This window comes from Patella vulgata, chromosome 5 (genome assembly GCF_932274485.2).
Source record: "Patella vulgata chromosome 5, xgPatVulg1.2, whole genome shotgun sequence".
NCBI lineage: Eukaryota > Metazoa > Mollusca > Gastropoda > Patellidae > Patella > Patella vulgata.
In genome coordinates, this window is record NC_065883.2 from 50,994,680 (window position 1) to 51,010,307 (window position 15,628).

At 34.9% G+C, this 15,628-nt stretch overlaps 2 protein-coding genes across 6 annotated transcripts in view; one reads left to right on the forward strand and one right to left on the reverse strand.

Moving 5' to 3' along the window:
• The window catches only part of LOC126821160 (transmembrane protein 260), a 38,605-nt gene that overhangs the window by 14,927 nt on the left and 8,050 nt on the right, over positions 1-15,628 (reverse strand). The window contains exons 1-9 of one of the 5 annotated variants that reach the window (XM_050549528.1): positions 14,862-15,001; positions 8,087-8,202; positions 7,626-7,657; positions 6,882-7,033; positions 4,900-5,074; positions 3,192-3,305; positions 1,744-1,929; positions 1,485-1,525; positions 1,044-1,127 (exon numbers count right to left, since the gene is read on the reverse strand). In XM_050549528.1, the coding sequence (XP_050405485.1) occupies positions 1,044-1,127; positions 1,485-1,525; positions 1,744-1,929; positions 3,192-3,305; positions 4,900-5,074; positions 6,882-7,033; positions 7,626-7,657; positions 8,087-8,202; positions 14,862-14,866 (905 nt within the window). In that variant the 5' untranslated portion in view covers positions 14,867-15,001. Of the gene's footprint in view, positions 1-1,043; positions 1,526-1,743; positions 1,930-3,191; positions 3,306-4,899; positions 5,075-6,881; positions 7,034-7,625; positions 7,658-8,086; positions 8,203-14,363; positions 14,692-14,861; positions 15,002-15,628 lie in introns of those variants that run through there. The other 4 variants (XM_050549527.2, XM_050549530.2, XM_050549529.2 and 1 more) reach the window with 4 other exon arrangements.
• Positions 14,741-15,628, forward strand: part of LOC126821166 (UTP--glucose-1-phosphate uridylyltransferase) — a 51,750-nt gene continuing 50,862 nt past the window's right edge. Inside the window, exon 1 of the mRNA XM_050549548.1 lies at positions 14,741-14,913. Coding sequence (XP_050405505.1) covers positions 14,899-14,913 — 15 coding nt within the window. The 5' untranslated portion in view covers positions 14,741-14,898. The remainder of the gene's footprint in view (positions 14,914-15,628) is intronic.

Below are 15,628 nucleotides of genomic sequence, written 5' to 3' on the forward strand. Positions count from 1 at the left end.
TTGATATGGGCTCAAGCAAACCAGACTGGCAAAGTGTGCTCATCAGTGATGAGAGTCGCTTTCATCTTTATCACGCTGATGGCCATCAACGTGTGTGGAGACGTCTTGGGGAACGTCTTGCACACTGCTGCGTTTTCGAAACGAATCGATGGGGTGGGGGAAGTGTAATGGTGTGGGGAGGCTTCACATTTCATCACCTGACCGCCCTACACATTTGCAGGGGTCGCGTTAATGCTGTAGCCTACCGTGATGATGTCTTGCAACCAATTGTTGTTCCGATGTTTCGAGCGCACCCACAACTTCAGCACTTCCAACAGGATAATGCACGTCTGCATACCGCCCGTTTTAGTATGGACTACCTGGCTGCTAACAACATCAATGTCTTGGACTGGCCAGCCATGTCTCCGGACATGGCAAAGATAGAACATGTCTGGGATGAGATTGGACGCCGTCTGTATCGGAGACCACAGATGCACACCATTGCTGCTTTAGAAGTTGCTCTTGTCCAAGAATGGAACAATTTGCCCCAGGCCTTCTTTTAAACATTGGTAAATTCCATGCGACGTCGCTGCACAACGTGCATAAGAGCCCGTGGAGGACACTCGCGCTACTGACATCTGTCATACTTTTGGTTTTGACCCCTCTGACTTTGTACCGTTGATTACAGATTAAACATCTATAAGTGTACAAATGTGTTGTTATTGATGTGTTCCCATTTGAATATTGTTCACAATAAGAAGCAAAATAAATAAGATATGTTTACAGGATCATTTTGTTATACGAAAAACTAAGTGATGCGTTTTCCATGGCGCTCAGATTATATCAATATTACTAATGTGAATGTTTATGGTTTACATTAACATTGTACTGTCCATGTGTCAACCTAGGTATAGGTCACCAGGATATGTTTGAAAAAGGATTTCTGTTTGAAAAAGGATGTATGTTTGAAATATTATGTTACTATCAGACATCTTTTTGATCTAGCCTACGTCAACATTTTGGGTAACTCGTCATTATATGTATAAAATCACATGGTAACTCACCTTCTTATAACAGAAATAATACACAGATAACTAGCACCTAGTCCAATAACACCCCATTCATATAATATATGATTGTTATAGGCACTGAAATTAATACAACATTCTATTTCCAAATTTTTTTGTAAAACAAATAACAAAACTTACATCATATAATATGAAATATTCATAAAAGGTGTATATGTTTTCTCCATATGATCAAAAGACAAACATGGTATACATATATCTAATATACATGTATACAAGATGAACAGCAATATGCATGGACCTGTTTCATAAATACTTACAAAAAAACGTAAACTAAAAATTGTACTATAAAACCCTATTGAATTTTGTGGGTAGTAACTTCACATACTCCATGTGAAGTGTGACCCGGATCAAGTGAACTTATTCTATAGTTTGAAGTTACTTACAGTTTTGGTAATAAAATACTTGTAATACTACCTTAATCCTTTCAATAGACCTAGACCTTGGTGATCTTTTAACTACAAGATAAGACAGAAAATTATCAAAAATATAATCTTATCCAGATTATCACAGATTTCAAATTGACCTTTTGCAAAGTTTTTGAGATATTTGTATACAGTAACTTGAAATAAAAAACAGCAATTTTGTCTGAGGATTATTATTCAACACAATAACTTGTGCAGTGCATTTTACTATGTACTAATCAAGCAAAAAAAGGTATGTTATAAAACTTTACCAATTCAAATGTTCCATATTCTCTTCTTAAAATATGCCGTAAAAATCCTGAAAGTGTTCTCTGATCTCCCCAGGTCCATCTGGCCATATTAAAATGTGCCGACAGTGGTAGATAAACATATGGTATTAATCCACAACAAAAACACAAACATAATGTTAATAAAAAGATCACCCATTTATGTATTATCTGAAATACAGAAATAAATAAAAAGAATTTACTTAAAAAGTACCCAAAATTTCAATTCAAGTTCTTACCATAAATAATGAATATAAAATACACAGGACACCTTTCTATTAAATACAATTACTGTTTGTTACTGAGCTTGGTAATAAATAGTAATTGTATTTGATAGAGTAGTGCCCTGTGTATTTCCAGTTAATGCCATTGAACAACTTATCAGACAAGAGTATAATATAGTTTCTTATTTACAACTGTTTATCGTTAATTTCCTTCAAATAAAAATAATTATGGGCAATTGTTTTCACTGGTCTAATTGATAACAGTTGATACTTCCTCTTGTGTTTTAAATAGTACATTGCATTTACTGATGCAGAATTCAGGGCAACAACAGTTTCAGCTACAGCAGCACAGTCATATTTTACTTATAAACTGATTCCATGCTTGTCTATCTATCTATTAGTGGATCAAATCAAAAATAGAGATTCTGCATTTATCATATTCAAAACTTTTTATCTACTTCACTTAAATTCTTGCTTGCTCACCACACTTTATTATTTATTTTTTTTTTTAGCATTTTCCGAGATTCTATCAAGATTATTGCCCTTATTGTAAAAATTGTTTGACATTCTAGCTCATGACATCAACTGGCATACTATCGTCAGTTAAGACACGACCACCGTCAAGACTGGTCGCATTATTTCTGTTACATCTCTTTTGTAGATATATTTTTTCATTTTGAGTGTAGCCTGCATGATTACAGGCCGGGACTGTACAGCACAGTGGACGCCGCTTAAGACTGCCCCCACCCCCCGGATCCATTCACTTGATTTGTTTGATATTTGTTATTTATTTCTTGCAATGTCTATGTAGTTGTTTTGTCCGCAGGTTTATTTGGACGGTTTTGCTATGCGAGTACCGGTAGTGCAGTCCTCCTGCACTTACTATTTAAGTTTACTAAGATTGTCTACTGATGTCTCCTTTACTTATGTGCGCAGAACAAGAGGCATGTAGAATATGCTATATATATCAAACTGCAACAGACTGATGTGTGTTTTCACATTTTCAGGTCTTTATGACTAACCAAGCATTTCTGACAAGTTCTCCACAAAGTCTCAAATAACAGACCAATGTACATGCAAGAACTGTGGACAGACAGACCAACTGCTGGACAAGGATGATGACCATGTGTACTGGATTTGAGAGAGGCTAGATCTTTGTAGAACTAACATATGGTAATTATGGAATGTAGATTGTTAGATGATATTTACCTTCTGTTTATATAATGTATAAATAACCCAAACGGCTATACATAATACATAGATAACTATAGTATGTTGATTACATAATGATAATCCACTTATAAAGGCTCCAATAAAAGAAATCTGAAAAATAATTCAAATCTGTAAATTGAACAAATGATTTTAGAAGTTGAAAAATGATTTAGATTAAATACACAGAACACAGAACAAAATAATCATTATTCGAAAACGGGTAAATATGTTTACAGTGTAATCATTATCCTAAAACAGGTATTTATTTATTTATTTATTTATTTATTCTTCCAAGAGGCATATCATACATGACAATATAGATGATCATATGAAGTTACATGATAATAAGATGAGAAAGTTTTGATGAGAGAAAAAGTAATGATGTCATGGATGACCAGCCTCTTGAGGATAACCCATAAAAAACCTGCTTAAAATAAAACTAGGTTTATTTCCAATGGGGTCCTTTATAGTAAATATGTTTATAGTACAACTGAGCTCTCTCATGTAATTTAATGACACTGATAATGTCGAGTTTAATAGCCAATAACTCCAGTTGCCTGATCACAATCGTGATGTCAGATTAATTTTGACGACATCTCAATAGTTATCACGTAGCACATCACTGCCACTTTTCAATTCAAATCAAGAACATTTATGACATAAATTAGCATATTTAATGGAAATATAATATTAATTCAAATACATAAATAAAGATAGGTTGCAAGGCAACGAAACATACGCCCACAGCAGCTAAATCGTTCGGGCAGTCAACAAGAGTTGTCACATATTTTTACTTTTTTCGGTAATGAAACATTTATAATACATTAAAATCTGATTAAGAGTAACAACTCATTAAGTAATTATCAGAAAACCATTAGAATTTGTTTGGTTTTTATAAAGTTTTGCCCCATTTTAACGTTTAGTATAGGAAACTTTTAACATCATGGATTTAGCTGTTCAAGTCATAAAAATTCATTGAAAATCATTATACTTGTTCGTCTCAAGACCTTAAACTCGGTGTATGAATCTTCTAGAGGGTCACAAGATTTTTCAAAGTGATCAAGGGCCATAACTTTGACAGTAATTATCGGAAATCGTTGAAAATCAAGTGATCAAGGGCCATAACTCTGGCAGTAATTTTTTGAAGCGATCAAGGGCCATAACTCTGGCAGTAATTATCGGAAATCGCTGAAAATCAATAGGCTTCTCCGTCCTATGACCTTAAACACTGTGTATAAATTTAAAATCAATTGGAAATTGCTGAAAATCAATTGGCTTCTTCGTCCCATGACCTTAAACACTGAGTATAAATTTAAAGTTAATCGAATAATAACTTTGACCTCTAGAGCGTCCACAAGAGTTTTTGAAGTGATCAAGGGCCATTAACCCCGACAGTAATTATCGAAAATCGCTGAAAATCAATAGGCTTCTTCATCTCATGACCTTAAACACTGTGTATAAATTTAAAGTCAATCGGATATTAACTTTAGCCTCTAGAGCTTGTAGACGCCGGACGGACCGACGGGGGCGACGACAATATACGACCACATTTCAATGTGGGCGTATAAAAAGTACTTGTACCGTAGTAATATTGGGCGAGTGGAATATTGAGTTATTTGACTCATTAAGCTTGTCGGAGGAAAACTCAAATTTCAATTCTTAAATATTGTTCAGTATTTGATTACAAATAGTACAGATGTGTTACCTGGATTTTTTGTTGTTTTTCCTTATGTTGAAATAAAACACACAACAACACTAATACTGATACGAATAAATTATTGAGACTAAAAACTTCAGATGTAATATTCCATGTCCATGACAGAGACATAAAACAAAATAAAGAGCCACCTAACAAACAACTGGATATATTCTTACACAATCTACAAACAAAATTACATAATTAATATATTTAAGTGAAACAGACTGCATGAATAGGTGAATTTATTTAATGATACAACAGAAATGTAATATCTAAATGAGAAACAAGTGCTTAAATCCAAAAGGTACCAAATTACCTAGATTGACCTGAATTTTTAAAACAGCTATATATTATCAAATAATTCAAACTGCTCAATATGAAATCATTTCAGGTGTGTTTGTCATTACCAAGTAACTATTTGGTCATAACAATTTTGATATCCTTTAAATTTTCTACAAAATCAACATAATGTTTGATATTCAGTAGTTGATGAACCTTTAAAATAGATCCATTACAATTATTCTAGTTTAAAAATAACAAGCCAACAGTGAGGCTGATGTCTGATCGCCGAAATCTCGAAATAAATGGATGACACATATTAATTAATTGCACATTTATCTTTTTCAAAAGTATCAAACTGATTATCAACTATACACTAAGTTGTTATTATTTCAAAGACTTGACCAATCAAATTGCTTATCGCTCCTTAGCCTAAGCAGAAAATTCTCATCAAACTTAGTCATGGTAATGATATGAATCTATACTTAGAGTTTCATAGCTCTCACTTAATTATAACCCAAATTATTGTGCCCAAAAGCATCGACCAATCAAATTGCTTATCTCTGCTTACCGTAAGCAGACAATGTTCATCATCGAACACCATCAAGGCATTCACCTAATGAATGCCTAAACCAAGTTTGAACATTCTACCTCAATTAGAAGGAGAGTTATTGTGTTTCAAATGAAATTGGGTTTAACGTCAAACTGTTTTGCTCCGAACTAGACGGGCATACGCCAAACAGTGTACTGTGAGGAGAATTTTGCCTGGACAGTGGCACTACGGCCTACTCTTATATCAAATTCCAACTGTCAAGTGATCTTTTATGTGCACGCCAATGTGTACACAGGACCTTGGTTTTTCGTCCCATCCGAACGACTAAACAGCTGTCCTTGTCAGGTCCTCCTTCTTGCAACACTGACAAGGGGGGAACCACGCTGGAAAATGTGGATGAACTTTCTCGGCCAATGCAGGGATCGAACACTAGACCTCCAGGCTAGCGAGTCAGCGTCTTACCCACTTAGCCACTCTGATCACCTAGTGTGTTTTAAAGTGTCGACCAATCAAATTGCTTATCGCTCTGCTTACCCTCAGCAGAAAATGTTCACTATCTCACTTAGTCACGGTATTGTTGTAATGAAACTATACACCAAGTTTCATCACTCTCACTTTATCAGAACTAAAGTTATTGTGTCCCAAAGCATCAACCAATCAAATTGCTTATCTCTGCTTACCCTTAGCAGAAAATTCTCATCTTCGAACTCCATCAAGGCATTCACCTAATAAACACCAAGATCAAGTGTAAAAATTGTTGCTCAATTAGAAGGAGAGTTATTGTGTTCCAAAGTCCCGACCCATCAAATTGCCTATCGCTTTGCTTACCCTCAGCAGAAAATGTTCATTATCGAACTTAGTCAAGGTTCTGATGTAATTAAACTATACACCAAGTTGGTTGGATCACTCTCACTTAATCAGAACTAAAGTTATTGTATCCCAAAGCATCAACCAATCAAATTGCTTATCTCTGCTTAAGCTAAGCAGAAAATGCTCATCTTCGAACTCCATCAAGGCATCGACCTAATATTATTAGTAATAAACACCTACACCAAGTTTGAGCATTATAGCTCAATTAGACGGAGAGTTATTGTGTCCCAAAAAGTGTGACAGACGGACGGACAGACAGACGTAGGACAAAAATATGTATTTGTACCTAGATAAAGTTATAAACAAACAGAATGAAGTGATCGTTGACAGACAAACAGATAATGTATTAACCCTCCATGCCATACTACCATATGGTATAAGTTTGATAAATATATATGATAGTAGTGTAAATACAGGATAACCAGGTGGATGGGCTACCTGTAATATAAAACACACAAAAATTAATTAAATGGGGTTTAATATCCTACTGTTCTACTCCCTCTTGGATAATGAAGAGAGGGTTCTTTAACATGCATGCCAATGTGTAAACAGGACCTCAGTTTTCTGCACCATTAAAAATACTAGACACTGTTCCTTGCCATGTCCTCTGTCCTGCACCACCCACAAGAGGAAACCACAACAGAAAAACTTGAGGAACTTTCTCAGTCAACACCAGGATCAAACCCAGGACCTTCAGGTTAGAAATCTGGCATTTTACTCACTGAGCTACCACAGCTCCATAAAACAAACGTTTAATGCTACTACTTTAAAAACGTTATCAATACAAAATTACTTTTGGGCATTTATTATTCCATTCAAATTGATATGTGGAATATTTTCCTACTGTACTTCATTCAAAAGATCATATTGGCATTTCTTAATTGACAAAACTGCATAATATTATATAATGTGAGGTCTCATAGGTCATTAATTTTTAAATTAAAAGTGTCTTATAAAATTTGCTTAAAATATTGATTTTTTAAATAATTTTCTTTATATTTAACTCAAGCTTTGTAAATTATAAACTTACCCCTAACTCATTAGCTGAGATGATCAATTCCCCTGTAAATAACAAGTTCATAAATTTATTAGTTTACTTCTTAATCTTAATAAAACAATTAGCAATTGTCATTTTTTTACCCAGTCCTTTTCTTTCCTAGATCCCCAACAGTTAGAAATCGAAATAAAAGAGTAGGCTGTAGTATTGCTGTTAGAGTTTTCGTCACAGCACACTGCATGTTGTATGCCTGTCTTCATTAGTCTGGCCGGTACAGTTAGAAATGTAAGACATTAAACCATTTCATTTACAACAACAATTTATTGGCTTTGTGAATTCTTCAAATGGAAAGTGGTATCTAGTGTTCTAAAGAGAAAGTTATAAGCATACTTATTTCTACTTAAACATAAATAGAGTTATAGTTGACATTAGTTGAACCTACTGGTCAATTGGAATGGGTTGATTTAGCATAATCTCTTAAAAATAATACACACCTGAGTCACCACCTGGTAAATTAGGATAAGTTGTTTTATAATAAATAGAAAATATAACTCCACTATAGATGACACCTGTCAATTTTATCTGATTTTCTTCCATCTCACCATTGTGACTGCAAAAAAAGAAGTTAAATACATGTTCAGCATATCATAATTTCAACCATATCAAGATTCAAGTTTGTATAAACTAAAACAAAGGCCGTAAATAGAATAGGTGGTATAGCTACAGAAATTATGAAAGAGGAGAGGGGACTGAGAAAATGCTACAGCTCTCAATATGAACTTCTTTTCTTCTGCAAATTAAATTCTAAAACAATTCTTTAAATTATCAATAACAAAAATAATGGTGTTGGAAGTATATATCTGGATCAAAATATTTCCTATTAAATGGATACATAAAGTAGTAAAGGCATGCAAATTTTCTAATAAAAGGTCCTGTGGGTCTACATGCAGTAATATCGTGTACGTGGTCTCTGCTACAAATTATATATTGACTGAAACTACCATGACATTGAGATCAGAAAGTCAACTTAAATTAGCAATTCCAAAAAGTAAGAAAAAGGCAATGACAAGAACATTCCAATATACCGCCTCTGTACTCTGGAATTCACTACCTCAAACTGTGAAACACACGTCTTCAAGTTTTATCTTCAGAAAGGAGTTAGTAAAACACATTAAATCTTTGAACTCTTGTTAATCATCCTCAAAGGAATAATTTTTAACACATATCATCATAATTTGTATTGAAATAAAGGCCTTTATCACAAACAATGAAGTATGAACCATCAAAATAGTAACTGAACAGTTTCTCTTTGTGGTAATGCGTTTTCTATGTATGGTAGACAAGTGACAATGACATAACCATGTAAAATCTCAAGGTAGCTGATTTAAAATTATAGAAATATGCAGTACGGTTTCATTTTCATTTCAATGTGGACTAGTTAATCATATAGACCTGGTTAATTGGAAATTAAGGGAGTTACGTAGACCTAACTTTTTTGTAATCAAATGATTACAAAACCTGCTCAAAAGTCCTTAGAGGCTGGAGTAATAGATGTAAGTTATGGTGTGGTGGAACTATTTGTAGCAGTTCCTCTGATCTGTCGACTGTTGTGCCACTGCTACAGACATAAAGATATCAGGCAACCCCTAAAACCTGACGCTTCATTCCAAAAACAAATCATTTTATCTAAGCATTTTAACCACCCAGCTTCATGGGGTTTTGGATGGTCAAATGGTTAGCGCGGGCACATTGTATCATAAGGCCTGTCATTGAGTCAACCGCAGGCTTGGTTTCAATTCCCAGAGTAGGGTCGCCTGTCCAACCTTGTCGGTTTTCTCCAGGTCCTCTGGTTTCCTCCCACTGCTAAAGACCCTACTCGCAAGCAAATTATTGAAATACCAGCGGCTGCCACGCATGATATGCCCACATTTTGCAAGAGATGGATAGAGAACATACTAAACAAAGATAGGTTGCCAGGCAACAAAACATAGGCCCACGGCAGCTCAATCGTCCGAGTGGTCGACAAGGGTTGACGCATATTTATTCTTTTGAAGGTAATTGGGGGCATTTACAAGACAATTTCATACAGATCAGATTATAATTTTTGTCCATTGAGGGTTCACAAGGTTACAAACTGAAACAAGAGTCTTAACTCTGGAAGTAATTTACAGAAAATTTTGAAATTTGACAGGCTTTTTCATTTTACTAATTTAATTAAATACATATAAATTTCATACAGATCGGATATAGATAACTTTTGTCATTCGAACGTTCACAAGGTTCACAAAGTAAAACAAAGGCCACAACTCTAGAAATAATTTACAGAAATTGCTGAAATTCAATAGACCTCCGTTTCACAAATCTAAATGATGCATATAAATTTAATACATATCAGATGATAACTTTCATCAACCGAGCATTAACAAGGTTGAACAAAGTGAAACAAGGGACATAACTCTAGAAGTAATTATTGTAAATTACTGAAATTTAATAGGCTTTGTGGTTTCACTAATCTAAATGATGAGTATAAATTTCATACAGATCAGATAACTTTTGGCATTGGAGCGTTCACAAGGTCCAACAAAGTGAAACAAGGGTCATAACTCGAATAAAAGTTGTGACCTGTAGAGTGTCCACAAACAAATTGTGGACTGACGGACAGGGGAGACGACAATATATATAGGTACACATGAAAATGTGGGCGTATAAAAATTGAACCATTGCCATTAGGCCTAGCCGAAATGACCTAGGCTAGTTTGTGTGGGTTATAGACATAACGGCCCTAAACCATAACAGCAAAAATAATTGGTCGTAATGGCCCAAAAATTTGGTCATAACGGCCAAAAAATTTGGTCGTAACGGCCATACAAATTGGTCATAACAGCCATACAAATTGGTCGTAATAAAAAAACCATACCATTTATTACATGTACGTATCAATTTAATACATAAATTTACATAGACATTTAACATAATACAAACTATAATATTTCACATAATAATACATTGTATAAAACATACAAATCTTAAAATTTATTTCAATAATATTTCACATACATAATACATCTAAATACATAATTTACAGTGTTGATAAAATGGCTTTTTCACGATTTTAAAATCCTACCAATAAACCATTGCCCGGATTTAGAAAGCAAAGCCAACTGTCTTGTGGTTGAAAACATGTCTTTCTCCTTTAACTTTTATATCGGCAGGTAAAAAATCATCAGGTATTGCATCTTCATTTACCTATAAAATAAATTTATAAATATAGCTTAAAGATGGGTTCTCAGAAAAGTATTTATCGGGTGGTTATTTCCAATAAAAGTATGGCAATTTTGGTATATATGGAAAGTAGAGATATCCAATCTTACTAGAAAAATACTGGATTCCCCGAAAAACACTCATGGAGCGTATACAGGACAAAAATGTAAGGGTTCCCCTAATCAACAGCCCGACGATTATGACCTTCTGCACGCACGATGTCAAAGGTCACAAGCAAACATTGAGCGCTTGATGTACAAGTACAAGTTATGAAGAGTTAGATGTACAATACTTTCTGAGATAAAAATGACGGAAAAAGACGCGGGTAGTGGATAATCCGAGAATTTAATTAGGATTCGATATTTGTAATAAATAATAAGCGATTAAAGACAACATCGTCTTATGTATGCAATGATTTCTCCTCTGACTCCCAAGACGTGACGTAAACATGACCTGGTTTGATCGAATTTTAATAGCAGGGCATTCCTTCGCAATTACAATGTTTGAGAAGGATTTGAAGCATAATTATGACAAATTAATTAGTTTGAATATGTTTTTTGTCCATATATACCATTAAATCACCCAGTTTGTACGCGGGAACCCATCTTTAATCTAAAGTATATTTGTAAATATAGTTTAACCTAAAGTATATTTTGTAATATTAAAAATTTCTTAATATTGTAACATGATATTGTAATTATAACTTTCATCACAATAAATAACTTAGGAATTTTCCAACGCAATACATGTTTTTTCTCTTATTCTGGATTTTTTCTGAATGGATTAGAGATGGCTATTTCTTTTATCTTTAGTTGATAAAAAAATAAATGATTAATGTTTATCTTAGATATCACCTAATAAGATCAGAAGTACCTAACTAGGAATTATCCAATCAGTTGATTAATTAGTACTCACCTCTTTCCCTTGAATTACAATTACAAAATGAAATGAAATGAAATGAAATGGAGTTTAACGTCCTACTTTTCTGCTCCTAACCTGGGCTAATGAAGACGGGCATACGCCATACAGTGTGCTATGAGGGAAATTTTGCCCGGACAGCGGCACTACGGCCTACTCTTAAATCGAATTCCAGCTGCCAAGGGATCTTTTACGTGCACGCCAATGTGTACACGGGACCTCGGTTTTTCATCCCATCCGAACGACTAGACAGCTTTCCTTGTCAGCCCCTCCGTCCTGCATCACTGACAAGGGAGAACCACGCTGGAAAATCTGGATGAACTTTCTCGGCCAATGCAGGGATCGAACATCCGACCTCCAGGCTAGCGAGCTAGCGTCTTACCCACTTAGCCACGTGATCCCCGAATTACAATTACACTTTATGGCATGTAATTTTCCAGGTTGGCTTGGGTTGTTATGCCTCTAGGACACATGGTGTGTATAACTGTAGCACCACATCGATGTTTTATTCAAATATATTATTTTTCATAAAATTAACCAGTGGCTGCCAGGCAGGATACGCCCACATTTTGCAAGAGATGGATAGAGAACAAGCTAAAAACAAAGATGATTTTTTGCACAATCAGGGGCAATAATCCAGAAAGTTATGGCCTGAAATGTGCAAATATCAAAAGGGACCGAGATATTTGGGATATAAAGATATGTTTTAAGTTTCATCAAAATGGGATAAAAATTGTGACCTCTAGAGGGTCCACAACCTTCGTATTACACACTTCTACACAATTTGCATACAAAGAGCGTCCATTTTGTCGGGCAGTTTTATTTCGATTTTCCAGAAATACGAATTCAACCTTCATTATGGTGGAATGGTGATGTATTTAAACCGTTTTTAAAATTGGAAAAAAATTGTGACCTCTAGAGAATCCGCAAGCTAAAAATGCGATTTTTCGAACAATCAGGGGCCATTTTCCATACATGTTAACTGTTTAGTCTAGGAAATTCTTGTACTGAAAATCAGTTCATGTATGTCTAATCTACAATCCAGATAAACGGGGGCTTGATCCATAGAGGGCATACTGAATTTTTTTTAAATTTTGATCATGTAACTGTGATGGGGCAGATTGAACCACTGTCAATGGGGTACTTTGAACCATGGTTCAATGTACCCCAGTGCATTATAGACTATATCCTTTAATAATTTGTTTAGCCTAGGAAATTCTTGTACTTACAATCAGTTCATATATGTCTAATCTACGATCCATTTTGAATTTTTAAAAAAAATTTTGATCATAAAACTGTCATGTGGCAGATTGAATTGAACCATTGTCAATGGGGTATGTTGAACCACTGGTTCAATGTACCCCAGTGCATTGTCCATATATCATTTGATAATTTGTAATATCTTGAAAATAAAAACAATAGATTTAGAATATCAGTTGATCCAACTCTGTAGGCCTGTCATATAAAAGGAATTAAACTTCATAGGATCAGTGTTCGAAACTAGGCTGTGACATACAGGGGCGCAATGGGTCTCACTGACTAGAGTCGCTCATCAGCATATATCAGGCTGTCCGAATTTAGACAGAATATTGGACAAATTTTGGTTTGATTCACTGCAAAAGTTGATTGGGATCCCACTATCCCACCAAACTGCCAACTTAAGTGCAATTTACGGCGATTTGTAGGAGCCTAGGGAATCCGGACTCCTGCTTGTTTCGATCGTTGCACGGATGTCAAATCTGTGGATATTTGTTCTTAACTAAACACTGATTGTTTGCAGATTCATTAGATCAAGTACTACGAAAAAAGTGACTAGGTTTGTGATCCAAATCCAGATCTATGTTTAACATAGAATTTTTACCACTGTTCAATGTGCCCCATTATGTGGTTAAACCTGCCCCGACTATTTTGTATGCGGGGTACATTGAACCATTACGGTCAAGTGGATTAAAATGTCGTTTTAAAAAGAAGTTAAAAATTAATTGAATTGAATCTGATACACAATAGCAACTATGATATGTCTTCAAACAATACAATAAAGTAAAGAAATCTTCTAATAAAAACATTTGATACGGAAGGAGGACAACCATGTAGGCTATTCAAACGTTTTTTAAAATCGGATAAAAATTGTGACCTCTATGGAGTCCACAAGCTAAACACACGATTTTTCGTACAATCTAGGGCCATAATCCATGAAGTTACAGTCTGATACATGCCAATATCGAAAGGAAACCGAGATCTTAGGGTGATAAACCTATATTTCAAGTTTCATTAATAAAATCGGATAAAAATTGTGACCTGTAGTCCTGTACTACAGTGTAGAGTGTTCACAAACAATTGTGGACGGACGAACGGACAGGGGCAATGACAATATACGTCCACATAAAAATGTGGTCGTTTAAAAATGTTTGGCAGTTACAACTAAATATTTTGGCTATTAGTTATGGCCAAATTTATTGGCCGTTATTTATGACCAAACTGTTTGGCCGTTATGTCTAAAGTATGGCCGTTTTGACCAAACCTGTTTTTGGCCGTTATGGCTCTTAATTATTTTCATAATTGTTTTAAAGAAGCTGATGAATAAGAACTTGCTTTCTGTTATTGTTACTTCTACTGGCTGCAGTGACGGTTCTGGCCATGTAGGATGTAAATGTAAGGCCAGTGGCAGTAACTTGAGACTTGAGTAAGGGTCAATCGAGTAGGCTAGAGCTGTGCTGTTCTGCAGACTGTTGTAACTTCCTTTTCTCTGTGATTTTATTGATATTTATTTCCTGTATCGTATCACCCTTGGATCTAGTCTAAACGGTGTATTAACTGTCAGATTGTCAAGTTGTTCGCCAATTTCTACGCATGAAAATCATAACTAAAAAGCTCAGAAGATTACGGTTTCGCGAGACCTGTAACCCCAAATGTCAACAAACCGTTTCCGTTTTTGAGCATTTTGATTGGCCATAGCCTAAACGACCTTCAACCCCGTATAATAGCCTACCCTAAGAAAAACGTGAAGGACTCGAAGAAAAATATTTACATGTTCAGGGGTATTTAACTGTTGTAGCCTACAAAGAGTCGAATAGTATATGACACATTTACCTCATCAATATTCGATTAGCCGGAACAGTATCCAAATATGACACAGATCAACGTAAGTAACTTCAGTGGATTGTAAGGACTAAAAATTAAGTAAAAAATTATAGCGAACATGTAGGCAGCCAAACACAGCCTGAAGGTGAAGGCCGAGAGGATGCTGTCATAATAGTACCAGTCCAGACAACATCTTCATTATCATTCAAGCCAATAATTATGGACCTTTTAAACGCCTAAAAATAACTATTAAACGAACAATGGTACTAAGCTCAAATATTTGGCGATTTAGGATTCCATAGTTTTCACTCCAGAACCTATCGAAAAAATATGATTCAAAGACTTTTTTTTATAAAAAAATAAATGATTAAAGGACCTAAGTCCGTAACTCAAAATCCTCCAAAATCTTCGACATCGAAAACACGAATTATTGGTCAATTTAAATCAACATTGATGATGTAAACTTACCGGGAAAAGATGAGCCTCTGATATCCGATATTTAAGATAAAATAATTTTTGTAACATTGGTACACGAATCGTGTACCATAATGCGCTTCAGCCCCAGTTGTATTGAGAGACTCGAGGGACGAGGCTAGACACATTGCACCAAATCAAATGGAGTTATGTAGACTAGAATAACTAGACGCTAGAAATTTGCACTTGATTGAGATTGCTGACTTATTTCGCCAAACATAACTGATTTGAAATTCGAGTAAAAACGGAAACCATTAAATGTAAATCAGTTTATATACATTCATATTACAGTATTATATGCG